We start from the raw sequence: 27809 nt of genomic DNA, 5'->3' as shown, positions 1-27809 counted from the left end.
CGCCGCCACCCCCGCGCTCGCCCCGGGCTGCGCTGTCCGGGGGCTGACGTGTCCGTCCCCCTCTCCCGAGGGGGATCCCCCGCCCTCCTCCTAGGACCTCACACCCACCCAGCCCCCGCCTCACCCGCCAGGGCGGGGCAGGGGCAGGCTCCGCAGACAACAGCCCGGTCTGAGTGTGTGTGTGTGTGTGTGTGTGTGAGTGAGTGTGTGTGTGGGTGTGTGTGTGTGGTGGAGGGGGGCGAGGGCTGGGGAAAAGGGAGAAAGAAAGGGAGCACGTGAATGGTGCGGAGGAGGGCGATGGAGGTGGAGGGTGCCACCACGGGTGGGGGCCAGGGGGAAAGCCCCAGCCAAGTGCGCCAAGTCCCCACTAGGGAAGAATTGAGGTCTGGTCCTTTAAAAGTGATTTCTCCTTTCCCTCTCTCCCAGTCCTGGCCTGTCGCCTCAGCAAGCAGACCACTTACAGGTCGGACAGACTTCACCCTTCACTGCCCATGACACCCATTCCCCACCCGCTGGTATCTGAGCTAGAATTTAGGGGGCCTAAATCCAGGCTTCTAACCTCAGCACCAGGTCCTTCCCGCTCTCATCCCTGCCCTTGGCAGTTGAAGATTCCACCTGATGAGCCTGCCCTTCAGGATGAGGGTTAGTGACACCTGAGCCCCTGGGGGCCCTTGGAGAGCTGTTTGGGGGAGGGGGCAAGGAAGGGGAGGCCCGCTGGCAGTGTGGTGCAGGTAGAGGGGCAGCTTGAACCTTGGGGAGGGAATACAGGCCCAGAGAAGGAAAAGGATGAAGTCAGCACCACCTCCCCCTCAGCACCCTCCAGGCAGCTGCCAGTAACTCTGCTAAAAATACCTGGCCCTGGTCATTCTGCTCCTGGCCTGGAGGTTGCCCAAAGTTGGGGAAATCCTGGCAGACAGGTGTCAGATGCCAGCAGGAGCGGATACGGGTGGGACTAGACCAGGGTCAGGTCCAGCTCCAGCCACTCTAAGAGTCTGCAATGTCTCCTTCCTTCCCTTTAGTCTCAGACTGCGCCTGCAGTTCAGGGCACACACAGGGCCTGGAGGTTCAGACTCCCCTTCAGAAGGGGCATAGTTGTAGAGTAGGGATGGGGTCAGCGGGGTGGGGGTGGGTTAGCCACCACTTGGTGCTACCACTGCCCGGAGATCAGCCCCTCCTCAACCCAGGGAGGGCGCTGGGGCACAGAGGGGAGGAGATGTAATGGGGAGGCTTGGGTTCTACTCCTGAATCTGCCTCCAGGCTCCTGGATCTTGCCTCCCTCCCAGCCTCAGGGTGGCCAGCTGTAAATTGCCTTGCTCATGTTTGGGGTGTGTGGAGACTGGGAACAGGCACGCTGTGAGGTACTTTGTGACAGGGACCCGCTATTAGAGTGACGTATGATTGTGATGAGTGTGGTGGGGGTGGGGGGCACCCATTCAGGGCTCAGGTGACATCACGGATGGATGGATCCTAGTGGGCTGCTGTAGGTTGTCATGGAGACCTGGGTCAGGTCTCTCTGACTGCTGCATCAGTTTCCTTGGCAACATCTGAGAGGGCCTTGGAATGAGGAGGGCCTGGCTAGGTAACTGTTAGAGGGTTCATGCAGGCCCCTCTGGTACTTGAGGTCCTCAAAGTTAGGCAAGGCCTGGACTGAGGGATGATCTATCTATTTGTGTTCTTCACATGGCCTGGGGGGTCTTGGAGGCCTAGGCAATCCCATGTTGGCTCTAGCTTCCTGGACGAGATCCAGAGGGAAGAGGGAGTCATGGGTTGAGCCTCCTGTCAAAGAACGAAAGTCTTGGGACTTCCCTGGTGGTCCAGTGGTTAAGACCTTGTGCTTCCTGTGCAGGGGGCATGGGTTCGATCCCCGATTGGAGAACTAAGATCCCACATGCCGTGTGGCATGGCCAAAAAATTAAAAAACAACAAAACAAAACAAAAGGAACGAAAGTCTTAAGAGCCAGCAAACTACTTCCCATCAGGAACGCTGCTGGGCTGCTTATGGCCCCTCCTAACCACCTTACACATGACCTTGCTGCTGACAAGAGCCCCTGGATGTCCAACAGAGGGTGGGTGTGGGGGGTAGCTGTGGTCCTTCCAAGCAGGGAGCCATGCAAGGAATTAGGGCTGGGTTTCCCCTCTGATAATCTAAGCTCTTGACCTCAGCAATGTTTCCTCATTGCCAAGGGAACTGCATCCACATTGGGCCACTCAGGCCCCAAGCATTCTGCAACAGGCCAGACCCACCACAAGCATCGGTATGGCCAGGGGCCCGGGGAACCGTACCAGAACATGACCTTGAAACACCCCCATTCCCAACTCCTGGTCCTCTCAGTTCTCTGGGCTGAGCTTGGCTGCCCAGAAGGAGCAAACTGAGGCTTGAATACCCCTAGGATAGCCCAGCCTTCAAATCCCAGCTCTGCACCTTACTAGCTGTTTCACCTCTGCCCATTTAGCTTGGCTGAGCCTCAGTTCCCGCTTGTGTAGAACAGGGATAATGTCTTCATGGGGGTTGTTATAAGATATAAATAACACAAAATGCAGAGGTAAGGTGGTTGGCACATGTCTGGCCTATAGTAATATCTTGATATGAACACTTTTATTATCACCCTTAGTTGGACAGGACAGGTTGAGTGAATCCGTGGGCCCTCTCCTGCTTCTTCTTTCCTGCTCCTGCTCCATTCTCTCCAGAATGGTGGGCTGCCCAGGAGAGGGGCAGATGCAGATACCTCTCCCCTCTCCCCCATACCCACCTTTTCTCTGTGGAACCCCATGCCCTTCCCCTTCCCTCGGGTAGCAAAATGCTGCAAAGGCAACTTGGCTGGATTTCAGTATTCCCAGCCCTCCTTACACCACAGCTCCCACACCCCAGTTCTTCTGTTCTGTTCTAAGTCTCAATTCATTCATTCCACTGACCTGTACTAAGTACCTACTACTGTGTGCCAGGCCTTTGTGCTTTGGGAATGATGATGAGCAAAAATGGACATAGCTGGGCCTGTTCGTACATGTCATCTAATCTCTGGGTCAGTCTCACTCAGCTGTGATTTGTTGTTCCCATTTTGTAGACATGGTAACCGAGGCCTGAGAAGTCACAGGTCAGAAACAGCACAGCCAGACACCCCTGGTGGAGGGCTTCAGGGACCTAAAACTTCACCCCACCCCTCCCACCCCCATGTTCTCAGACAGCAGCTGGGATTCCAGAAAGTTCCCCGGGCACTAGCCCAGGATTCACAAATGGTGTCCCTGCAGGCAGCTGTGGGCCACGCACAGATGAGTCAAGACTGACAAGGGGACGATCTGATATGCCAGCTGGATATGAGCAGCTTGATGATCCTCGTCCACCGTGGCCTGGCTGCCAGGAGAGCCAGCTGAATGACTCAGTGACACCTGCCTCCCCCGTGACCTCCCACCCCCAGCTGAACACAGACACCACAGACACCTAGACACATCGGGCTGTCAGTGCAGAAGTACACACTTGGTAAAGCCTACAGCTGGGTACTGGTGGTTGGGGAGGCTCCCTGGGGCCTGCGGGGCCCTGGGTGGTCTCCTGCCTCTCTGGAGCACTGAGCTTCTTCATCTGTGGAAGTGGGAGGTACTCTGCCTGGAAGATCACCTGAAATGGTCCCAGATCCATTTTCAATCTCCAGAGCAGTCCTAAGCTATTGCGTCTCCCCACATCACACATGAAGAAACTGGGTGACATGGGTCGATGGCTTCACCCCTCTGAGCAGCCAGATCTTGGTCACTAGGTGGCGAAGCTACTCCCGCCTGGAAGTGGGGGTTGGAGGTGGGCGTAGGCCCCTCCAGCCAGGCAACAGCACCCCCTGCTAGCTGAGCAGTACCCGCTGAACAGCTGAGGTTCCTCTACTCCCTCACTGGTGGTCTTGGGGAGTCACTTATTCTAGAAGCTTCTTTCCTCATCTGCAAAACAGAGATGATAAAGAATAGCAACTGCCACACAGGGCTGGCTTCAGGACTGACTGACTAGATAGTATATATAAAACCTTCGGCCAATGCCCACTCTCAGGACAGGTCCAATATTGTCAGAAGGCCCCCAAAAACAGATTTGCCAAGCGGCCAGTTTCCCTGCTGAGGCCTCTGCCCACCAGGTGGGCAAGTCTTCTTAATATCCGCATTTTTCCTCAGAGAAGGAAATGCAGGCAGGGAATTGTGACATTATGACTCCTGACTGGCTGATCCGAGGTCTAAGCCCCACGGTCTATCCTGGTGACCAACTGTGCTGGGCGAGGCAGAGGCCCCAGACCTGAGCACCTGGGGTGACACACATTTCCCAGGCTGCTGGTGGAGACAGTGCTTCAGATGGCTTTCAGCAGAGAAATCTGCTGGCACTGCCCTGACCAGGGGACCAAACTGAGTATCACCAACAGTGGGGACAAGCTGGCATCACACAGCTACTGGTGGATGCTAAGGATACATACAACACTCCTGGGCAAGGTTCTCGCTAGTCAACTCAAACCTGAACTCAACCAACTTCTAGTTTATAGGAAACACAGCAGACAAAACAACAAATCAGACTGTGGGACTTCTCCAGGACAACTCACCTGGGCTTTTCAAAATAGTCAGTGTCAAGAAAGATTAAAAGGTAGGGAGGCAGGGAGACAGTTCTAGAAGAGGCTAAAGAGAGATGACAACCAAATGCAATACATGAAACTTGACTGGAGCCTGACTTAAAAAAACAACTATGAATGACATTTTGGGAGAAATTCATACATGCCTGGATATTAGATATTAGTGTCAGAGAATTGTTCATTTAGGGGCCAAATTACAGTACTGTGGTTACAGGCTTATTCTTAGGAGACACAGGATGAAGTACTGAGAAGTGAAGGGTCATGTGTCTGCAGCTTACTTTCAAGTCTATTTATATTCTACACACACATAAATAAAACCAAAGCTGCAACACGTTAACAACTGTTAAATCTAGGTGGTGGGTATACAAAAGTGTTCACTACATTATTCTTTCAATTTTTTGGCATACTTGCAACTTTTCCTAATCAAACCATTGGGAGAAATTTAAAAAATGAACCAAACCTCATCGACCCAGCCTGTACAGGCACTCACTACCACCCCTATCCCAAACCCGGAGTGACCCCCACTGAAATGAAAGACTCTCAGGCATGCTGGGAAATGAATATAAATTACAGGTTTATTACAAAATGCAAAATGTTAGTTTCTTATTGTCAGTGGTTCAAGAAAACAAGGCCATGAGCCCTGCGTGGGGCTGGGAGCAAAAATTCAGGCTCAGGAGCGGGCTGATAGGCACTGGTTCACAACCTCCAGCAGGTGGGTGTTCTCTAGGGCGGCTGCCACCCGCTCTTTATCCGCAAGCTGCTTGTTCACTGGGTGGAAAGGAGAGAGTGGTGAAATATATTTATACCCCCACCAACAAAGCCCTCCTGTCGCCGCCTTCCCAGGATCCCAAACCTTGGTCAGGCTACCCCAACCACCTGAGCCCACAACTACCCCACCTTCTTGTGACCCCTTCCCACCTGGCCATACATGTCTGCTTCCTATGCTATAAAGCCTGACAACCCTGGTCCTGTGTACTTAGGAGAGGGAGAGGGCAGGAGTGGGAGAACATGGTAAACACAGGAGACTCAAGTCAGGCCAGCTTAGCTCTAGGCTGCCACCTCCACTGGCGAGTCACCCACCTAGTGCCAAGCCCCCAACCCTCCCCCTAATCTTGCCCTACAGACCACCATGGCAAGCGGGGAACCTCCGGGCTAATGCCTCAACACCAGTCCACACTTACCTGCATGCTCCGAGGCATGGGTCCCTGGTGTAATGTGCACGTCCAGCTGGGAGGGAGATAGGTGGGGCCTGAGCACTCACATACCTGTCTACTCCCTTTTCCCCTCTCCCCACTCACCACCTCCAGCTGATCCTTCTTCCTAATCATGCCTCTGGACTCCGGCCCTTCCATTACACCCCAAACCCACTCACAGCCATTCCATCTCTACCCAAAGGACTGGCCAATTGCTACTGACTTAAAGGCCCACCTGCGCCCCATCCCTGCTCCAAACTTATCTATAGCTCCCTACTGCCCTTCCTGCCACACTCCTCACTACTTTTCTGCATTTTCCAGCTTGGATCTTTATTCTTGCCCCATCCAACTGGAAAACCTCCTCCCAGTTTCATCTCTGCTAGCTGGGATCCTTCCAGATCTCACTCTGATGTTCAAGTTCATGCTCTCCATGTCCTCCTCAGTAGCAGACACTCATGCCTGCCCCACCCCCAGGGCTCAGTTCCACCTTACCTTGAAACGCTGGGGAAGGGATCGCAGAAGCTTGACTTTGATGGACAGGCCAATAAGTGTGGCCATACTGCAGTGCGGAATGGTGGGTGTGAAGGCCACGGCCACTGTGCTCTCGGGGTCGCTCACCTGGTTGGAGAGGTGGGATGTTAGAAGTCATGGCCCGTCCAGCCCAGAGACCCTCTTCTTAGTTTGTTGCTTCAGGGAAGTCATCTAACCAGTATGGGTCTCAGTTTCCTCATCCATAAAATGGGCACACACACACACACACACCCCATTCCAAAGATCCCCTGAGGAGTCCGTGAGCTGAGAGAACGCCAACCCCCTGGTGCACAGCTGAGCCTTTCTGACTCTCCTGAACAAGTCGCTCCCCTGGACGCTGGGAGTGACTCACCTGAACCCGGACTTGCTCTACTACGTTCAATTCTTCTAGTGTCAGTGGATGCTCCGGGTCATTGATGGAGCGAATCAGATGTGGCAAGTGAAGGAAAGGGGACTCTGAGCCTCTGCCCACTCAGAACCCCCCTCCGGGATTGCCCGGCCCTACTACAGCTCCACCGACTACTGGACATCACTTCATCCCACCACCTCCCAGGCCCCCTCCAACCCGCCCGCGCCCAGCAGCGGCGGATATCGAAGATCTCGCGCGCGTCGATGCTGTCTGGAACCTGCTCGTCCTCCTCGCCCGCGGTCACTGGCCGCTCCCCAGAGCGCTCGTAGATGAGGGGGTTAGCGTTCTCCAGGAGGCCGCCCCCCATTCCGCCGCCGCCCACCATCGCGGAACTGCTGCCGGCAACTGTAGGCGGGCGCTTCCGCTCCTACGGTGCATTTCCGGGGAACAGGAAGGGGGCGTGGCGTGGCGTGGCGACGGGGTAACGCGAGGGACACGCGGCCTTGCCGGTATGCCGCCTGCGGTTTGGGTGGAGCGGCTGCCTCCTTGCGCTCTCTACGCGGATCCGAGAAAATGCCGAGCGCTCCAACAAAGACACGGAGAAGGGACCACGTGTGCGAACCGGGAGGGTGCCTGACGGCGCAGGCCAAGGCTGGGGTACTAAAGACCCGTCTTGAGATTGAGCCAGGCGTACCGTCAGGCATCACTTCCTCCGAGAGGCCTGCCCCTTAGGCTGGGCGGGCGCCCAGAGTTGCCTCTGTCCCGGCACGGTTCACTGCGATTCGGAACTTCCCAGTGACGCACCTGCAGCCCCCGCTGCACCTTGGGCCTGGGAGTGCTCTCACGGTTCCCAGCGTGCGGCCCTAAAGACGTTCTTCAAATGTTTGTCCAATGGATAAAGGACCGTGACCTCGATTTTGACGGGAGGTGGGGACAGGGAAAGACACGGGGTGGGGTTGAGGGTGTCCTTAAGATGAGTGCCACAATCAGGTGTGCATTTCAAAAGACGGGCCTTTGCCGAGTAGGGAGGAGGGCCCACGGAGACCCTCAGACCAGGGACAATAGGGGGATGAAGGCGGACCCAGGAAATCGATCCCCGAAAGCAAGGAGTTTTTGGAATGAAGTGCCGTCACACTTCCCTGCCTTTACTCGGGTGGTTCCTTTCACTCTGAACGAAGATTGTTTTCATTTATCTGTCTATGGGAATCCTGATCGTGCACCTCCTCAAGGAAGCTCTCCTGGTTTCCCCAATCACAGCTTATTGCTCCCTCTCTCTCCCCCTCGGAACACACTTGTCGGGCCTGTGACTATAAGGACACTGAACGCAGGTTTGTGGAGAGGGTTCTTGGTATTGCGGAGTGGCTGCAGAAGCCTCAAGGTCCCTGCGGAGGAGGCCCAAGAGGACAGAGGGGAAGTGGCTGTGCTAGCCCCTACCTGCCACTGGCCTTTACCTGTTCTGTCCCGCTTTCCTGCCAAACCCATCTTTCCCCGCCTACTCCCTTCCCAGTCCAAAGTCCAGGCCTGGGCGAGGCACTCAATCGTCGACGGCTGGATGCGTCCTTGCGCAGCCTCTTGGTGAAAAGCAGCGTGTCCGCCGGTAGTGCAAGAAAGACCTGTGAGCCCAAGATGCAGCTGGACCGACTTCGCGAGCGGCTGAGAGCCGTGGCCTTCGGGGTCCTGCTTCTCCTTGTCCCGGGCCAGGGTGAGGCTCCGACGCGGGGCGGCAGGGACTGGGGTAGGATTTGCCAAATTCTGCAGAAGCAGGACCTGAGGCTGCGGGAGGAAAGGCGTCCGGGAGGTGGGAGCCGGCGGAGAGTTCCAGCGCCAGAAACGTGTGAGGGATACGACGCATCTCTGCACCCCCTGAGGCGCAGAGAGAGTCTGGGCTGCCCCGAGTCGCACTACCCCAAGGCGCAAGCAGGCCCTAGGGGCTCTGAGCAGCACCGGGCGAGCTGGGGAGTTATTTGGGACATTTCCCTGCGAGTGTTTGTGGTGGAGCTGGTGCTGATGGGGGTAATAACAATAATTATACCTTCCCGCCACCATGTGGCTCTGAGTGTTTCGCCCTTGGCCAGAGGGGTGTCCTGACACCCACTGAGCCCCTCTCCACAGGAGCCCTGGGCAAGGTTACTGGCCCAGCCTACAGAAGCCCCCATCCCCCGGCCACCACATCCTACTATCAGACAGACTTCCACGTGCTTCTCTTCACCCCGTGCACCCACCCTGAGTGAGGGCAGGTCTTGACCTCCAGGGCAAAGGTGATCTCTCTTTGTGCCAGCCCTTATTGGTAGCCTTTATAGCTTACGCTATGTGGGCACAGTACCTGGGCACAGCTCCAGCTCCTGTGCCCCCTCTCTTTTAAAAAAAATTTTATTTATTTATTTGGCTGCGCCAGGTCTTAGTTGCAGCATGCTGGATCTTCATTGCCTTGTGCAGGATCTTCCTTGCAGCATGCGGGATCTTTAGTTGCAGCACATGAGATCTTTTAGTTGCAGCATGTGGGATCTAGTTCCCTGACCAGGGATTGAACCCACACCCCCAGCATTGGGAGTGTGGAGTCTTAACCACTGGGCCACCATGGAAGTTCCCTGTGCTCCTCTTGAAGGGCGTGATCCTCTAATCCAAACAGGCTCTGCCTGTGGGACCTGACTATCCTCTCCCTTCCCAGTCGAATCTGCCTGGGTGCGTCCACACTCATGACTACCCCGAGGCCCAACCCATCGTGCTCTGCCCTTACCCCTTGTTCACCAGGCTCTAAGAGGTCACCGGAACCTTCCAGTGCCACAATATGTGAGGCCTCGCTGATGCCTCTTTCTAAAAATGTTGCTGTGTTGGATGGGACCCACTTTCAGAAAAGAACTGGCAAGCACAGATGATGGGTCTGACCCTCTCCTGTCCCACCCAGTCCTGGCTTATTGGCAGGGACCATCTAGGTCCCCAGGGCCTTCCACACACTAACCAGGAGTTTACCCAAGAATGGATGTGTGCATGCATCCTTGGTTTTCACCCAAATGGTCACACATTGCCTCCGTTTTTGGTCCCTGGCTTTTCCACTTCCTGACACAGGGAGTGACCTCTCCACACGCCCACATGGTAGAACTTATTCATACTGTTTAATGAAAGGGCTTCTCTTCAAGGAGGAAGCATCCTTGATGTAACTAGCCTCTGATCAGGAACATTTTAGCAGGTTTTGTCTTTTGCTATAACAAACATCAAGCATTAAAGGTCGGTGGAGGCAGTGAATTACATGGGCAGACGTCACATCCCACAAAGGACTTATGTAGACAGCGTGTTCCTCGGGAGAAGGATGAGTCTTCTGACTTGGAAAGGCATTGCTCAGTTGCCCTCTGTGGAGCATGTGAATAGCTGCTAACTCCAGCCTCACCCACACCAGGTGTCATCAGGCGCATTCATCCACGTTAATTTAATGGGTGTAGGGTAGTATAGTTCCATAAGGATTTTTTTTCTTTTCTTTCTTTTTTTTTTTACTTTTTATTATGAAACCAGGCTCAAATCTGCCAAATTCTGCAGAAGTAGAGCCTGAGCCTGCAGGAGGAAAGGCTCCAGGGAGGTGGGAGCCAGTGGAGATAACACCAGGGGAATTGGGAGCCTGACTGGATACCTCCCTGCGCCCTGAGGCACAGAGAGGGTCAGGCCTGCCCAAGGTCACACAGCACCGCAGGGCTCCTCATCTGAGGTAGCGAGAATAATATAACACACTCAATGTACCACGATCTACCTTCAACACTTATCAAGACCTGGGCAACTTACTTTTGTCTGGATTATCACCTCTCCTTTGCACCATTATTTGAAGCAAATCCCAGACATCATATCACCTGTAATTTTTTTATCATGTCCTACTAAAAGAAGAAATATATATCTCTCATAATTTCTTAATGTAATCAAACATCTAGTCAAATATTCTTATTTCATATTATCTCATGATATTTATGACTTTTTAAAAACCATGATTTAAACAAGGTTCTTACTTTAAACATTAGTAGATGTGCTTTTTTTTTTATAAAGTATTTGTTTATTTATTTATTTATGACTGTGTTGGGTCCTCGTTTCTGTGCAAGGGCTCTCTCTAGTTGTGGCAAGCGGGGGCCACTCTTCATCGCGGTGTGCGGGCCTCTCACTATCGCGGCCTCTCTTGTTGCGGAGCACAGGCTCCAGACGCGCAGGCTCAGTAATTGTGGCTCACGGGCCCAGCTGCTCCGCGGCACGTGGGATCTTCCCAGACCAGGGCTCGAACCCGTGTCCCCTGCATTGGCAGGCAGATTCTCAACCACTGCGCCACCAGGGAAGCCCTAGATGTGCTTTTTTTAATAACAGATTTGAGATATAATTCACATGGCATAACTTTTACCCATTTAAAGTGGTTTTTAGTATATTCACAGAGTTTACCACATCAATTCCCCTTTCCCCAACATTTCTGTCTCTATGAATACACCAATTCTGGACGTATAAATGAAATAATCCAATATGTGGTCCTTTGTGACTGGCTTTTTTCACTTAGCGTATTTTCAAGGTTCATCTGTATTGTAGCATGTTCGGTACTTCTTTTTATTGCTGAGTAATATTCCATTGTATAGATATGGTACATTTTATCAATCCATTTATCAGTTGATGGACATTTGGATTGTTCCCACTTTTTGGCTATTATAAATAATACTGCTATGAACACTCATACGCAAGTTTTTTTGTGGACATATGTTTTCAATTCTCTTGGGTTTATACCTAGGAGTGGGATTGCTGGGTCCTATGGTAACTCTATGTTTAAACTTTTTTTTAAAAAGTTAATTACTTTATTTATTTTTGGCTGTGTTGGGTCTTCGTTGCTGCGTGCGGGCTTTCTCTAGTTGTGGCGAACAGGGGCTGCTCTTCGTTGCGGTGCAGTGGCTTCTCTTGTTGCGGAGCACGGGCTCTAGGCGCGCGGGCTTCAGTAGTTGTGGCATACGGGCTCAGTAGTTGTGGTGCACGGGCTTAGTTGCTCCGCGGCATGTGGGATCTTCGCGGACCAGGGCTCGAACCCGTGTCCCCTGCATTGGCAGGCGGATTCTTAACCACTGCGCCACCAGGGAAGTCCTATGTTTAACCTTTTGAATAACTGCCAGGGTGTTTTCCAAAACACCTGCGCCATTCTCCCTTCCCACCGGCAATATACAAAGGTTCCAGTTTTTCCACATCCTTTCCAACATTTATTATTATCTATCTTTTGAAGTATTTCATGAGTCTCTTTCAATCTTCAGATTCCTCCTCTGCCTCTCTTTTATTTTTCTTGTAATTTTATTGCTGTGTTGAAGAAACCAGTTTGTTCTGGAGAGTATCCCAGAGTTTGAGGGTTTTTTTGTTTTTGTTTTTGTTTTTCCTGAAGTATAGTTGATTTATAATGTTGTGTTAGTTTCAGGCATACAGTAAAGTGGTTCAGTTATATATATTATATATTCAGAATGTTTTCCCTTATAGATTATTACAAGATATTGAGTATAGCTCCCTGTGCTATACAATAGGTCCTTGTTGGTTATTTTATATATAGTACTGTGTTTGTGTTAATCCCAAACTCCTAATTTATCCCTCCCCACTTTGTCCCTTTGGTAACCATAAGTTTGTTTTCTATGTCTGTGAGTCACTGTTTTGTAAATAAGTTCATCTGTATCATTTTTTTTAGATTCCACATATAACAGAGTTTGGGTCTTGCTGATTACATCCCTAGGGTGTCTTTTAACTGTTTCTCTGTCCCCTGTATGCCTGTAAACTTGTATTTATATTCCAGAGGCTTGATCAGATTCAGATTTTAGGTTTTGCTTTGTTTTGTTCGGGGACAAGACTACTTCATATGTGGTGCAGTGGACTTCCAACAGAAAACATACAATGTCTGATTGTCTTGCTTTTTGTGACAAAATAAGTTGTTGACATCACGATCAGATTTCAATGTGCATTTCTCTTAGCATGAGTGAGGTGAACATCTCATCTGTGTAGGAGCTGTTTACTGGTATTCCTTATTCTGTCTGGACATATTCTTTCACCGTTTCACATTCTTTCACCAAATATGCATAGCTGGCATATTTCTTATTCATTTATAGAAATTCTTTATCTATTAAGAATATCAGCTCTGGGCTTCCCTGGTGACGCAGTGGTTAAGAATCCGCCTGCCAATGCAAGGGACACGGTTTCGAGCCCTGGTCCGGGAAGATCCCACATGCCACAGAGCAACTAAGCCCATGCGCCACAGCTACTGAGCCTGCACTCTAGAGCCCGTGAGCCACAACTACTGAAGCCCGTGTGCCACAACTACTGAAGACCACGCACCCAGAGCCCATGCTCCGCAACAAGAGAAGCCGCCGCAATGGGAAGCCCGCGCACCGCAACGAAGTGTAGCCCCCGCTCGCCGCAATTAGAGAAAGCCCGTGCGCAGCAACAAAGATCCAACGCAGCAAAAAATAAGTAAATAAAATAAATAAATTAAAAAAACAAAAAAAAAGAATATCAGCCCTTTCTCTGTCAGGGGACTTTCAATCTCTTCCTGCCTACCTGATCCCCATAGCAGGGTGGGCTGTGCTTTTTATGTTCTAGACACAGCTGCCCTTCTCTTTGTAGTTCTCCTCATACTGTCACTCTTTGTTGGAGGATACTTTCTTTTTTTTTTTTTTAAAGACTTAATTAATTAATTAATTAATTAATTTTTAACATCTGTATTGGAGTGGAATTGCTTTAAAAGGGTGTGTTAGTTTCTGCTTTATGACAAAGTGAATCAGTTATACATATACATACGTTCCCATATCTCTTCCTTCTTGCTGGAGGATACTTTCTTTATGTCATTCTTGCCACCTAGAGTGTGAGATCCTTAAGGACAGGAATCTTGTCTGTCCGATTCCCACAGTTCTCCTACTGCCTCCTAGGACCTGGCACACAGTGAGTAGAAAGGACACTCTCACCCCATCAAGCTCATGTGACTATTTGTTTGAGGCTAAACTATGGGGCTAAACCATGGTGCCGAGCCCCAAGGAACCTCAGTGAGCATGGTGGAAAAGGCTGGGGCAGTGAAGGCAGTTGGGGGTGGGGGGAGCAGAGTTACAGGCAGGAAATCTGTAAAGCAAGTGTTGGTAGATCAGTGTCCCTTGAGCTGAGCTGAGGACAGGAAGGAGGTGGCAGCATCAACAGTCTGGGAGGGCAGCTAAATGGGGAGACCCAACCCTGACGTCCATCTCTCTGCCCACAGGCCAGGACTCGGCCAGCCCCGTGCGGACCACGCACACGGGCCAGGTGCGGGGGAGCCTCGTCCATGTGAAGAACACTGATGTGGGGATCCACACCTTCTTGGGAATTCCCTTCGCCAAGCCACCTCTAGGGCTGTTGCGGTTTGCACCCCCGGAGCCCCCGGAATCTTGGAGTGGTATAAAGGATGGGACCTCCCACCCAGCCAAGTAAGCAGGGGTTCCAGGGAACTCTAGGCCCTGGGATAGAGGGTACTCTGAGCTCTGGGCCAGGCTGCAGTTGTCATTTCATGTCATTTCAAAACAGCCAGTTTTCCCTCTGAGTTTGGTGGATTTTCACATGCATTTTTCTGATGAGCATGCAGAGGCTTGAAAGGGTGAAGTAACTTTCCCAGACTGAGGGCTTAGCACTCAAAGAGCATTAGCTCCACAAGCTGAAGGGACAAGCATAGACACACAACTCCCTAGGTTCTAGTTGTGACAAGTGATCTCTGCCACCAGAGGAGGTATCTCTGGGAGAGGTTTGAACCTTGTAGGAGCTCCTGACTCTAGCAGCAGACACTGTAGATCCCTGAGGAGCAGAAGACCCCACTCTGCACAGCCACTGTGCCAACCGACAGGGCCAGATGCCATTGACCAAGGGGTATATGTTCTTGAAACTAGAAACTGTGGGAGTGATGAGGTTCCCTGAGAGTCTGACTTGGGATGAGGGATGTCCCACTGCCCTTCTCATGAGAAATTAATCCATTCCTTTTGGCAGCACATGTATACGGGCTACTCCCCTGTTCCAGGTCTGCCTGAGTACAGTTATATGGTGGTGAATGTCAACACATGTAACCAATCGTTCTCATAGAGACCCTCCAGAGTCAAGATTTCTCAGCCTCAGGAGGACTGATATCCAAGGCCCTCATAAGCTTGAGGCCTCCTGGAAGACTAGGCTCTATCCCAGCTTCCCCAGAGTCTGTGGCCTGTAGCTTGGTGCAAAGGGGCTTTAGGGAGGGATCACATGTGAGTGAGGTATCAAAGGAGGTGGGACTAAGGGTAGCTGGGAGCATATCTGGGCCCAGGATCTGGTTATGGCCACAGCATGGCCCCAGGACTGACTGCCTGCCATGGTCACCAGGTGTCTGCAGGACTTCGCTAGCATGAAAGAAATGACTCTGAAACTACTGAATGTGACCCTGCCTTCTACTTCCATGTCTGAAGACTGCCTGTACCTCAACATCTACACACCTGCCCATTCCCATGAGGGCTCTAAACTGCCTGTGAGTGCCAGGCCACAGCTGGCTAAGGGGTGGGAGGACATTTCTTCTGCAGAAGATTTAAAAGAACAAGATCAACCTGGGCCCCACTGCAGTGTGGACCCTGTTAAGAAGCTTCTTACTATCAGATCCAAGAGAGTTATTTCTTACCCAGCATGGGTGGCTGATGCCTGGGCACAGGGTCACAGAACTCTGGCTGCTCCCAGACGTCAGAAACTGTGGCCCTGGTAGGGACCCAGGACCTACCCAACCAACTCATACCCAGGACCCACTCAGGTGCCTGAGGGATGCACTTTGAGGTGGCCGGAGACCCCAGCCATGGATTATCTGTTGGGCCAATGAGAATAGAGTACACTTTTAATTAATGTGCGTGCATGTGGGGTGATCAGAGAGACACCCCTTTTCTTTCCATGTCAGAGAGGGTTCTGGGAGAAATGGAGCCAGGCTTTGGTATGTGGGACAGGCCCCAAAGTGTGGGAGGCCCGGTTTTCCTGATAGAACTTGGGTTGCCTTCAGCCCAGGTCATGAAGACACCGCTTTGTCTTGCTGGAGTTCTGTCCATGTGGTTAGGAGGACAGAGCCAAAGTGGTGGTTAGTTTAGGTAGCAGCTCTGGTGGGGTTTGGGCTTGGTGGGAGCCATATGGTATCTGTGCCTTGGATTCGCCAGGTGATGGTGTGGATCCATGGTGGTGCGTTTGTCGTGGGCATGGCTTCCATGTATGATGGCTCTGCTCTGGCGGCCTTCGAGGACGTGGTGGTGGTCGTTATCCAGTACCGCCTGGGTTTGCTGGGCTTCTTCAGGTGAGACTGGGGCTGGGCTCGGCCATGCGGGCTGATGGAGCCAGGACAATCCCATGACCCTCACCCCTGCCACCTCTCAGCACTGGAGACAAACACGCAACTGGCAACTGGGGCTACCTGGATCAAGTGGCCGCACTACACTGGGTCCAGCAGAATATCGTCTACTTTGGAGGCGACCCTGACCATGTCACCATTTTTGGCGAGTCTGCGGGTGGCGTAAGCATGTCTTTGCATGTTGTGTCCCCCATGTCCGAAGGACTCTTCCACTGCGCCATCATGGAGAGTGGCGTGGCCCTGCTGCCCAGCTTCACCGCCAACTCATCTGATGTGGTCTCCACAGTGAGTGCCCTCAACCGTGGGAAGCCCAGACCTGCTGCCCCATCTCTTATCTCTCAGCCTCTATTACTCTGTCTGTTAAATGGGGATAACAAGGACTCCCCTGCCATCAGAGGACCTTGGAAACAGCCGCCTATCTGGGGATTGTTCAAGGGTCAGAATTCACAGACCTCTGTCAGCGCAGAGGCTGAGTACATTCTGTGGCCCACAAGACTGCTGCGCTGGGGGCCCCCATCATAGGCAGGACCATCTAGGCAGGTGGGATGGCGCTCCTGGCAGAGTCCTCTGAGCATCAGGGAAGTTGGAACAATTTCAAAACTGTAGGAATCCATTCACAATACTCTGTGAGATTTGGGGTACACCTGCCTCCAACTGGGGCACTGGGCAAACCTCTTTCCCCTACCCGGAAGCATGAGCCAGCCGCTGCCTTGTCTGTTTACAGGTGGTGGCCAACCTGTCTGCCTGTGGCCAGGTTGACTCAGAGGCCCTGGTGGACTGCCTGCGGCACAAGAGTGAAGAGGAGATTCTGGCCATCAACAAGGTTTGACTGATGGACATGGCTGTGGAGGGAAGGGTCCAGTAGGTGTGGGGCAGGCAAGCCTGGGTGCCCTTCATCCTCCCTGGGCAAGTTACTCTAGCTCCTCACCTTGGTGTCCTCACAGCCCTGGATGGGAAATCGAGGCCAGGCCATGCTGAGGCAGGTATAGGACCTGCTGGGGTGGGTGTGAGCATTCTGGGACGAGCCAAGAAGGGGTGGAAGATGTCTGCGGCATCAGAAAGTGTCTGCAACCTGACCTTGAGTGTTCTTTAGCCCCTCAGCATCATCCCTGGCCTGGTGGACGGTATCTTCCTGCCCAAGCACCCCCAGGAGCTGCTGGCCTCTGCCGACTTGCACCCTGTCCCCAGCATCATTGGTGTAAACAACGATGAGTTCAGTTGGATCATGCCCTCGGTGAGGCCCACTCCCAAGCCTCCAGGTGCGGGGGAGCCCATCCAGTGGGAAGGCCTCGGGGCTTCGTAGCTCCAGGCCCATCGTATCTCCAACTCGAGACTCCCCCACCACCCAGGTCATGAACAATTCTGACACCCAGAAGGAAATGGACAGAGAGACCATAAAGGATGGCTTGCAGATAATATCAACAATGATGGTGAGGTTCCTGGGGACCTGCCCACATGGGGAGGGGGCCCCTTTCCTATCCCAAGGCACGGGAAGCCCAGCCCCCAGATATCCTGTCCATGCAGCACCCCTCACCCAGAGCTTGGCCCCTTTCCCCGATTCTCTATCCCATCCCAGGATCCATCTCCCCAGTCCTGCCTCTGCTGCTTCCCGGCCCCTGCCAGCCTGTCTAACCTGCCTCTTCCTGATGCACCTGGGGCAGATGATGCCGCCTGAGTTTGGTGACCTGTTGATGGAGGAGTACATAGGGGACAGTGAGGACCCCCAGACCCTCCGAATCCAGTTCCATGAGATCATGGGGGACTGCATCTTCGTGATCCCTGCACTCCAAGTAGCAAAGTTGCAGTGTGAGTACATCTGCACTAAAGCCAGACTGGCTAGGGGGCGACTCAGAGCTGCAGGTGCCAGATGAGGTCTACTGGTGTCCAAAACCTAGCCCATGTCTATTTATTGGTGCCAGGCACTTGATATCCTTCATCTTGGTAAATCCTCATGGCTAGTCTAAGAGACAGACATTTACCCCATTTTACGGAGGAGGAAACAGGTTCAGTGACCTTTAGTGACTTGCCTAAAACCATACCCTAGGAAGTTCCAAGGCCACAATTTGAATCCAGGCCCTTCCCACTGCCCTTGCTCCAGCCTGGGGCTCCTTCACCCCATTGTCCAGACTCCAACCAGCTTTGGACTTAGCTATGTCGTCACCATGGGTGATGCAAGAAAGCTCCGGGTGAGGGGCCGCCAGGTCATGGCCCGTCTTCCCCACCTCCCCAGGTTCCTACGCCCCTGTCTACTTCTACGAGTTCCAGCATCAGCCCAGCTTCTTCAAGGATGTCAGGCCGAGCTATGTGAGGGCAGACCATGGAGATGAGGTTCACTTCATCTTCAGAAGTCCTTTCGGGAGCAGCCACAGTGAGTCTTCCTAGGTGGGGGTCCCTCAGAGGCTCCTCATCCCCAGGATGTGGGATGGGACACTGGATAAGACCCTGAGTGAGGGTGATTGCCCTCACTGTACAGACGAGGAAACTGAGGCTCAGAGGGAGGAGGGGATCAGGTGTCCAAGATCTGACAGCTAGAAAGATTGAGCTTGAATTGGAGTCTAGCATTCTTCAGACTGGAACCCGTGCTCCCTTCACCTCTCCCCACCCTGACCTTGGGTTTCTGGCATGGGTGCAGAGGGGGTGTTTGAAAGGCCTCTTTCTTTCTTTCTTCCTTCCTTCCTTCCTTTCTTTCTTTCTTCCTTTTTTTCTTTCTTCCTTTCTTTTCTTTCCTCCCTCCCTCCTTTCTTCCTTCCTTCCTTTCTCTCTCTCTTTCTTTCCCTCCCTTCCTTCATTCCTTCCTTCCTTGCTTTCTTTCTTTTTCATATTTATTTCTTAAATGGCCTTCTACTGTCAGAAGAAGGGAGCCTTCTGGGTCAGGGATGAGCCCAGTGTTGGGTCAGCTAGAAGCCGGGATGAATATATGGGGTTTGGGCAAGGAGAGGGCCTGGGGAGCGGGCAGAGAGCCAGGCCTTGGGATGGCAGGGAGGAGCCTGAGATGGGGTGAGGGCAAATGACCCACATGCCGGACTGGAGTTGCCCTGACCTGGACCCTTGTCCCCGTGCTCTGTAGTCCAACTCACTGAGGAGGAAGAGCTGCTGAGCAGGAAGATGATAAAGTACTGGGCCAACTTTGCTCGAAATGGGTGAGATGTCACACTCCTACTTTAACCTCCACGGTGGCGAGGGCAGGGCTTGAGCCCATCTAGGGCTCCCCTTGTCTGTGGTGACTTCATTAGCGGATGTGTCCTTAATTGCATGGCAGCCCCCTCCCCAGCTCCAGGACCCTCCTGGACAGAAAGGGGCCTTGTGGGTGCTGGACACTCATTCCATCTTGGGGTGACCTGGATGGGGGGTGACAGTGCTGTTATCCGCAGAGCCTCCCTCTATCAGGAAGGGACAGAGGCCGCCCTGTCCCCTGCGGAGCTGACGCTCTGCTGGGAGGTAGTTTCTTTCCTCCTTCTGGAACGTCCCCCCCACCATTCCCCAAGCTTGTTTGGCTGCCTTGCCTGACCCCAGTCAGGGTACTCTGTCTGGGCTCGGTAGGGCTCATAGTGACCTTCACACTGCCCCACGGGAGGGCATGTCTACAGGAACCCCAACGGCGAGGGTCTGCCCCACTGGCCTGTGTTCAACCAGGAGGAGCAGTACATGCAGCTGAACACTCAGCCTGCAGTGGGCCGAGCCCTGAAGGCCCACAGGCTCCAGTTCTGGACGAAGACCCTACCCCAGAAGATACGGGAGCTAATGGAGGCCAAGGAGAAGCACACAGAACTGTAGCTGCTTGCGTCTGGGGGAGGGGGGTGGAGGGGTGGGCTTGAGTGTAGGTGGGAGTCTGCCGGATGTGCCCACACACACCCAGTGAGGAGCCAGTAGTTTCTTCCTTCATTCACATAGCCATTCATTCATTCATTCATTCGTCTATCCATCCATCCATCCAGCAAACATTGAAGAACCTACTGCATGATGTTAGTTCCCAAGCCTGCCATGGGTCCTCTCTTGTTAGACACAATCCATAAACCCTCCCAGGAAGCTGGATGAGCAAACCCCAATGGAAGTTTACCTTCCTCAACACCCCAGTGGGCCCTGGGCCCCATCCTCCCCTCCTCACCTCCACTCCCTCCCCACCCTCTTTCTCCTCTCCCTCTGAAGGAAGGTGCTTTGGGGCATGTCGCCCACACTTGGCTCTCAACAAGCCCCCCATGCTTTCCATCTGTAAATGGCCAATAGGAAGCCTGGATACCAGGAGCCTGGGAGCTCCAAGATCTCAGCCCCACTGAGGCTCCCAATGACTAAGAATGTAAATGTCCCTGTCCCCACTCATTGTCCTCCTAGATTAAGTGCCGTCTATCATTGACATTTAAACAACCTACTCATTCACTTATCAGTGTCCCACGGAGGTAACCCCATTTTTTGTAGGAACTCAGAGTGGGCTTGTCCATGGGTCCCTGGAGCCTGGACCAGCTGCCCAGTGGCCAGGAGAAGCAGGCGGGTTCCTCAGTCACTGCCTCTGGAAGCTTGTCTTCATTCTCAGTGGTTCTGCAGACACTGTAGGGCCCAAACTTTACATGACTGTAGCACATCCATGAAGATGTTTATCTGTGGGATGTTTCCTGGAAGTAGGATTGAGGGGTCAGAAGATCCAGGCATATCTAGGGGAAGAGACTCTTGTTGGCTGGCTCCCAAGGGCCTCTTCATCCAGGGAGGTCTCCTCTTGCCTTTTAGAATTCCCCTTGCTACCCTGCCCCCCTCCCCCGCCCTCTCTGCTGAGCATCGCCCAACTCACCAACTCACTGTGGGCATCCACATGATTAGTTTTCCTACTTATCTCATTGTTTTCCCCAAACTTTTATTCCCCCTGCACCATCTCCCCCCCACAAAAAACCCTGTCTTATATTTTATCTCAACATGCAAAGATACCAATTATGTTCACTCTGCCTGTTTGTGCCGCCAAAGCACTTTCTCTCTATCTTTAAGAAGCTGTATCCCTCTTCTCATAGATCCAGGACTCCCTATCTCTGACCCTCTGGGCACCAGGTTTCCCAGGAGGAAGGTCCCCCTTCTTTCTGCCCCACCATAGAGCCTCCTGAAGTTGGGCTTGAAGGCTGGAGATTCCTGCATTGCCAACTATGCCCATCAGATGGCAGACTAGCATAACCTTAAGCTTGAGATGACCAACTCTGGAGCCGGAAGGAGCTTTCCTTCTAAAGAACACTGCCTGGTGCTAATGCTTCCCCCGCATCCTGAAAGCATTTATTGAGCACCTGTGGCATGCATGCCTCTATGTTTTTCAGTCCTGCATATGCACAGTATACTTCCCAAAAGTGGATTCCCAAAACTAGTTTTTAGGACTAGTTAATCTTATTTTTTTAACAGCTTTATTGTGGAATAATTTACATACAATCAAATTCACCCATTTTAGGTGTACAGTTTGATAAATTGGGATAAATGTATAAGACATACAACCACCATCACATCAAGTTTTAGGATGCATCCATTGCTCCGAAAAGTTCCTTTAGGGACTTCCCTAGTGGTCCAGTGGTTAGGACTTCACCTTCTGATGTGAGGGGTGCGGGTTTGATCCCTGATCGGGGATCCCACATGCCTCGTGGCCAAAAATCCAAAACATAAAATAGAGGCAATATTGTAACAAATTCAATAAAGACTTTAAAAATGATCCACATCAAAAAAAAAAAATCTAAAAAAAAAAAAGTTCCTTTACGCCACTTTGCACTGCCCTGACCCTGGTCCCTCACAACCACTAAATTGCTTTCTGTTGCTATAGTATGCCTTTTCTAAAATGTCATAGAAATGAAATCATTTTTTTTACCAGCTTCTGTCTCTTAGCATAATGTTTTTGAGATTCAATTAGTAGTTCTTCTCTTTTCTTGCTGAATAGTATTCCATATATGACATGCCACATTTTATCCATTCATCCATTGATGGACATCTGAGTGATTTCTATTTTTTGGCTATTTTCAATAAAGTAGCTATGAACATTTTCAGACAAGTCCTTGTGTGGACGTATGCTTTCATTTTGTAAATAGTAAATAGCTAAGAGTGGAATCGCAGGGTCATATGGAGAGTGTATGCTTAACTTTTAAAGAAAGTGCCAAACTGTCTTCCAAATTGACTGTTCCATTTTTGCACACCCACCGGCCATATAGGTGGGGTCCAATTGCTCCAGATCCTCGCCAACACTTGGTCTTATCAGTCTTTTACATTTGATTAATTTAATGGGTGTGTAGTGGCATCTCATTGTGGTTGGTTACCTGCCTCTCTCTCTCTCTTTCTCAGTCTCTCTCTTACTCATGAGGCCCTGAATGTACCTATGTGTCAAGATTCTGGGAGAGGGAACAGCCCCATCAAGGAGGCTTCCAAAGAGGATTCAGGAAGCTGCACTGGTTATTTCTGGCAGAAGTTTGATGCTCAGGCTCTCCAACTCGAGGTGCCAGCTGGAAGCCCAGGAGAGGATCTGGCACCTAGTCCAGGCATGACCCTCACCCTGTCCCTCATTGAATCAGCACATCTAACTGTTTGAATCAGCAAATATTTGCCAGTGCCTCATACTCTCCACCCATCCCCCCACCTCCCACTCCCAGCCAGCCATGTTCCTGACACTGAGGCCCAGAGATAAGTCCTACCCCGCCTTGGAGTGGGAGTCTCCCAAGCCAGCAGAGAGACAGACACCCTGAGAGACCCTGTCCTGACACAAGAACAGGCTCCCATTGGCTCTGGTTTCTTGCCTCGTGTCTTCACAATGTAACCTCCCTTTAACCCTATGAGGTTGGTTCCTGTTATCATCACTGTTTTATGGATGACAAAACTAGGCCCAGAGCTGTGAAGTAACTTGTACTAGGTCACACAGTTGCCACTTGGCAGAGCCAGGATTTGAGTGCAGGAGGTCTGGCTCTTAAGTCACATCTTCCCTGCATTTGGAATGGGATTCGAGTTGTTAACAGCAGTCTTCCTGCCCCCTTTCCTCCATCATCCCTACCCTGGGTCTCAGGGCCACTGGACGGTAGTGCCCTGCTTCTGCCCTGTCATTTGAGGGTCCTCCAAGAGAGTAGGCCTACCTGAGAGTCACCCCCAACATACAACCTGGGTATCCTCAGTCCTCCAGCCCCTTGGCAGAGCTGCTCAGGCCCAAGGCACTGAGGCTCTATAAGGGCATCATCCAACCACTGTGGAAAAGAGCTTGTTTGTTTTTCAGAACATTAAGCACAATTACCATATGACCAGCAATTCCATTCCTAGCTATACAACCAAGAGAAATGAAAACATAGGACCACAGAGAAATGTATAAATAAATGTTTATAGCAGTATTATTCATAATAGTCAAAACGTAGAAACAACCCAAATGCCCTTCAATGAATGAATGGATAAAAAAATTGTGGTGCAGCCACAGTGAAATATTATTTGGCCATGAAAAAGGAATGAAGTACTGATATGTGCTGCAACTTAGATGAACCTCAAAAACATGGTGCTAAGTGAAAGAAGCCAGACACAAAAGGTCACATATCATATGATTGCTTTTATGTGATACATCCAGAATAGGTAAATCCATAGAGGCAGAGAGCAGATTAATGGTTATCAGGTCATCAGGGGATGGGGGTATTGGTGTGTGAGGTGAAGGGGGTAGGGGTGGGAATGGAGAGTGACTGCTTAATGGGTACAGGGTGTATTGCTGGGGAAATGAAAGAGTTTTGTAACTAGAGAGATGCGGTAGTTACACAAAATTGCAAACACACTAAATGCCACTGAATTGTATACTTTATAATGGTTTATTGTATGTTATGTGAATTTCCATAAACTGTACATTTTTCAGCCAACTAGCTGGTTAGTAAATATCCATGGTGAAAGCTTTAGCCATGGAAAGTAACTCATATCCCTTATGTAGACCTCTTCACTTCTTACGTGTCGCCATTGGCGTAACACTTTCTGAAATTGCTCTGCCGATTTAAACTGCCACCAGCAAAGTCTACGGGTGTTTTGTTTAGTTTTGGCAGTACTGCGCGGCTTGCAGGATCTTAGTTCCCCAGCCGGGGATCAAACCCATGCCCCTTGCAGTGGAAGCGTGGAGTCCTAACCACTGGACCACCACGGAAGTCCCTAGAGTCTACAAGTTTCATTGCAACTTTACCAGCATTTGCAGACCACAATTTTTAAATGTCAACTTTTTTTTTTAATAAATTTATTTATTTATTTATTTATTTATTTATTTATTTATTTATTTATTTATTTTTGGCTGCGTTGGGTCTTCGTGGCTGTGCGCGGGCTTTCTCTAGCTGCGGCGAGCAGGGGCCACTTTTCGTTGCAGTGCGCAGGCCTCTCAATGCAGTGGCCTCTCTTGCTGTGGAGCACGGGCTCCAGGCGCCGGGGGCTTCAGCACCCGCGGCTCGCGGGCTCCAGAGCGCAGGCTCAGCAGTTGTGGCGCACGGGCCCAGTTGCTCCGCGGCATGTGGGATCTTCCCGGACCAGGGATCAAACCCGTGTCCCCTGCATTGGCAGGCAGACTCTTAACCACTGCACCACCAGGGAAGCCCAAATGTCAACTTTTTTTTGAAATATAATTTACATACCATAACATTTACCCCTTTAAAGTGTACAGTTCAGTGGTTTTTAGTATACTCACAAAGTTGTGCAACCATCACCACTACCTTATTCCAGAACATTTGCATCAGCATCACCCAAAAACAAGCCGGTGCCCATTAGCAGTCACTTCCCATCCCTCCCCGCCCCCCCACCCCCAGCCCCTGACAATCACGAATCTACTTTCTGTCAAATCTATGGATTTGCCTATTCTGGACATTTCATAGAATAGAATCATACAATATATGGGTTTTGGGGCTTTTGGGGGGGGTTGTTTGGTTTTTAAATATTTGTTTATTTATTTTGGCTGTGCCAGGTCTTAGTTGCAGCATGCAGGGTCTTTTAGTTGCGGCATGCAAACTCTTAGTTGTGGCATGCATGTAGAATCTAGTTCCCCAACCAGGGATGGAACTGGGGCCCCCTGCATTGGGAGCTCGGAGTTTTACCCACTGGACCACCAGGGAAATCCCAGTATATAGTTTTTTGTGTATGACTTCTTTCATTAAATATAATGTTTTCAAGGTTCATGTATGTTGTAACAGATATCAATACTTCATTCCTTTTCGTGGCTGAATAGTCTATTTATTGTATGGATATACCACATTTTGTTTATCCATCCATCAGTTGATAGACAGTTGGGTTGTTTCCACATTTTTGGCTATTATGGATTCCCCTACTAAGAACATTTATGTACCAGTTTTTGTGCAAACATATGACTTAATTTCTCTTGGTTATATACTTAGGAATGGAAACTCTGGGTCATATAGCAACTCTTTGTTTAATCATTTCAGGAACTGCTGAACTGTTTTCCAAAGTAGCTGCACCATTTTACGTTCCCACCAGTAGTGTGTGAGGATTTCAATTACTCCACATCCTTGCCAATGCTTGTTAATATCTTTTGTTTTGATTGTAGTCACCCCAGTGGGTGTGAAGTGGTATCTCATTGTGGTTTTGAGTTGCACTTCCCTAGTGACTGAAATAGTGAACATCTTTTCATGCGCTTATTGGCCATTTTTATATCTCCTTTGGAGAAATGTCTTCTGAAATCTTTTGACCATTTGGATTATTTGTCTTTTTATTGTTGAGTGGTAAAGATTTACATATATTCTAGATACAAGTCTCTTATCCAATATATGATTTGCAACTATTTTTCCCATTCTGTGGGTTGTCTTTTCACTTTGTTGACAGTAACCTTTGCAACACAAAAATTCTTTATTTTGATGAGGTTTAATTTATTTTTTCTTTTGTTGCTTGGCCTTTTTGTGTCATACCTTAAAAATGATTGCTTAATCCAAGGTCATAAAGGTAAAGATAGAGGTAAAGATTTACCTCTATGATTTCTTCTAAGAATTTTATAGTTTTAGCTGTTACATGAATGAATTACATTCATCTGAAGTTAATTTTTGTATATGGTATGAATCAGGGATTCTTTTTCTTGTGGTTATCCAGCTGTCCCTGCATCATTTGTTGAAAAAAACCTATTCTTTACTTATTGAACTGTCTTGGTGCCCTTACTGAAAATCAATTGGTCATGAATGAAGGAGCTTGTTTCTGGACTTTCAATTCTACTCTGTTAATTTATATGTCTATCCTTATGCTACTACCACACTATCTTGATTACTGTAGTTTTGTAGTAAGTTTTGAAATTGGGAAGTGTGAATTCCCCAACTTTGTTCTTCTTTTTCAGGGTTGCTGTATTATTTTGCCAGAGTTGCCATAACAAAGGACCACAGTCTGGGTGACTTAAACAAGAGAAGTTAATTGTCTCACAATCCTAGAGGCTACAAGTCTGAAATCAAGGTGTTAGCAGGGTTGGTTCCTTCTGAGTGTTGTGAGAGAGAATCCATGCCTCTTTCCTAGTTTCTGGTAGCCTCACACATTCCTTGACTTATAGATGGCATTCTCCCTCTGGCTTCATATTGTCTTCCCTCTGACCTGTCCGCCTCTGTGTCCAAATTTCCCCCTTTTACAAGGGCACCAGGTATATTAGGCTAGGGCCCACCCGAATGATTACCTCTGTAATCATCTTAATTTGACTAATGGCCTTATCTTTAAATAAGGTCACATTCTGAGGTACTGGGGGTTATGACTCCACATATTTTTTACGTGGAGACACAAATCAATCCATAATAATTGTTTGGCTATTCTGGGTCCCTTGCATTTCCAAGTGAATTATGATCGGCTTGTTCATTTCTGAAAAAAAAAAAAAAAAAGCAGCTGAGATTCTCATAGGGATCACACTGAATGTATAGATCAGTTTGGGAAGTATTACCATTTTAACAATATTAAGTCTTCTAACCCATGAACATGGAACATCTTTCCATTTAGTTAAGTCTTCTTTAATTTCTCTCAATTATGTTTTCTAGTTTTTAATGTACAGTCTTGTACTTCCCTTATTAAATTTATTCCTAAGTATTCTATTCTTTTTGATGCTATTGTAAATGGAATGGTTTTCTTAATATCATCTTCAGATTGTTCATTGCTAGTGTATAGAAACACAATTGATTTTTGTATATTGATCTTGTAGACCAACTTTTTAAAAAAGTTTTGCTGCTTTAGCTTCTGTGACCTTTAATTTAGTCCTTTAATTCTTAGTGAAGATTAATGTCTCCCTTTGGGTATACACTCTTTGTGTTTATTCATCTGTGGATTTTCTGTTCCTGCTCTTACAAAGATTAACAAAGAGCCTAGGAGCCATGAAATTAACTTTAATAACTTTAACCTTTCCATCATGCTTACTCTGTCAGGGCCTTTAACTCAGTCCACACAACAATCCTATGAGGTAGGATATTGTCACTCCTTTTACAGATTAAGAAACTGAGAGGACTTCCCTGGTGGTCCAGTGGCTAAGACTCCACGCTCCCAATGCAGGGGGCCGGGGTTCGATCCCTGGTCAGGGAACTAGATACCACATGCCACAACTAAAGATCCCACATGCTGCAACGAAGATCCTGCACACGGCAATGAAGCTTCCGTGTGCCGCAACTAAGACCCAGTGCAGCCAAATAAATAAATAAAAATTTAAAAAAATAAACAAGAAAGTCTGAATTGTTTAAAAAAAAAAAAAAAAAAGAAACTGAGACACAGAGAATTTAAGTGGTCCAGGTTATGCATCCAGTAAGTGGCAGAGCTGGGATTTGAACCCAGAGACTGCGCCGTTAAAACTGTAACCAAAACAAAAAACAAAAAACTGTAACCAACATTTGATTTTAAAAACAGCATTTGAACTT

At 49.9% G+C, this 27809-nt stretch overlaps 2 protein-coding genes across 7 annotated transcripts; one reads left to right on the top strand and one right to left on the bottom strand.

Moving 5' to 3' along the window:
- Positions 1-74: 74 nt before the first annotated feature.
- On the top strand, positions 75-27809 carry CES2 (carboxylesterase 2). Of its 6 annotated transcripts, none has more exons than XM_057534204.1 (13): positions 75-642; positions 13882-14086; positions 15000-15141; positions 15806-15939; positions 16020-16278; positions 16718-16816; positions 17087-17227; positions 17343-17423; positions 17655-17799; positions 18224-18361; positions 19061-19133; positions 22285-22478; positions 26267-27809. In XM_057534204.1, exons 1-13 carry the CDS (start codon positions 492-494, stop codon positions 26338-26340), a joined length of 1836 nt encoding a protein of 611 aa, XP_057390187.1. In that variant the 5' UTR covers positions 75-491; the 3' UTR covers positions 26341-27809. The 6 variants fall into 6 exon arrangements, with proteins under 6 accessions (XP_057390187.1, XP_057390189.1, XP_057390188.1 ...); XM_028162820.2 differs by lacking the exon at positions 75-642 and adding an exon at positions 7202-8361 and having other exon boundaries at positions 26267-27808; XM_057534207.1 differs by lacking the exon at positions 75-642 and adding an exon at positions 12946-13106 and having other exon boundaries at positions 26267-27808.
- CIAO2B (cytosolic iron-sulfur assembly component 2B) lies at positions 5144-7105 on the bottom strand. The gene is made up of 5 exons (XM_007198070.3): positions 6903-7105; positions 6663-6742; positions 6272-6397; positions 5768-5813; positions 5144-5354 (listed from the first exon to the last, which is right to left on the bottom strand). Exons 1-5 carry the CDS (start codon positions 7042-7044, stop codon positions 5257-5259), a joined length of 492 nt encoding a protein of 163 aa, XP_007198132.1. The 5' UTR covers positions 7045-7105; the 3' UTR covers positions 5144-5256.

The sequence above is a fragment of the Balaenoptera acutorostrata genome, chromosome 19 (assembly GCF_949987535.1).
Source record: "Balaenoptera acutorostrata chromosome 19, mBalAcu1.1, whole genome shotgun sequence".
NCBI lineage: Eukaryota > Metazoa > Chordata > Mammalia > Artiodactyla > Balaenopteridae > Balaenoptera > Balaenoptera acutorostrata.
This window is presented reverse-complemented; position numbering and strand designations above follow the sequence as displayed.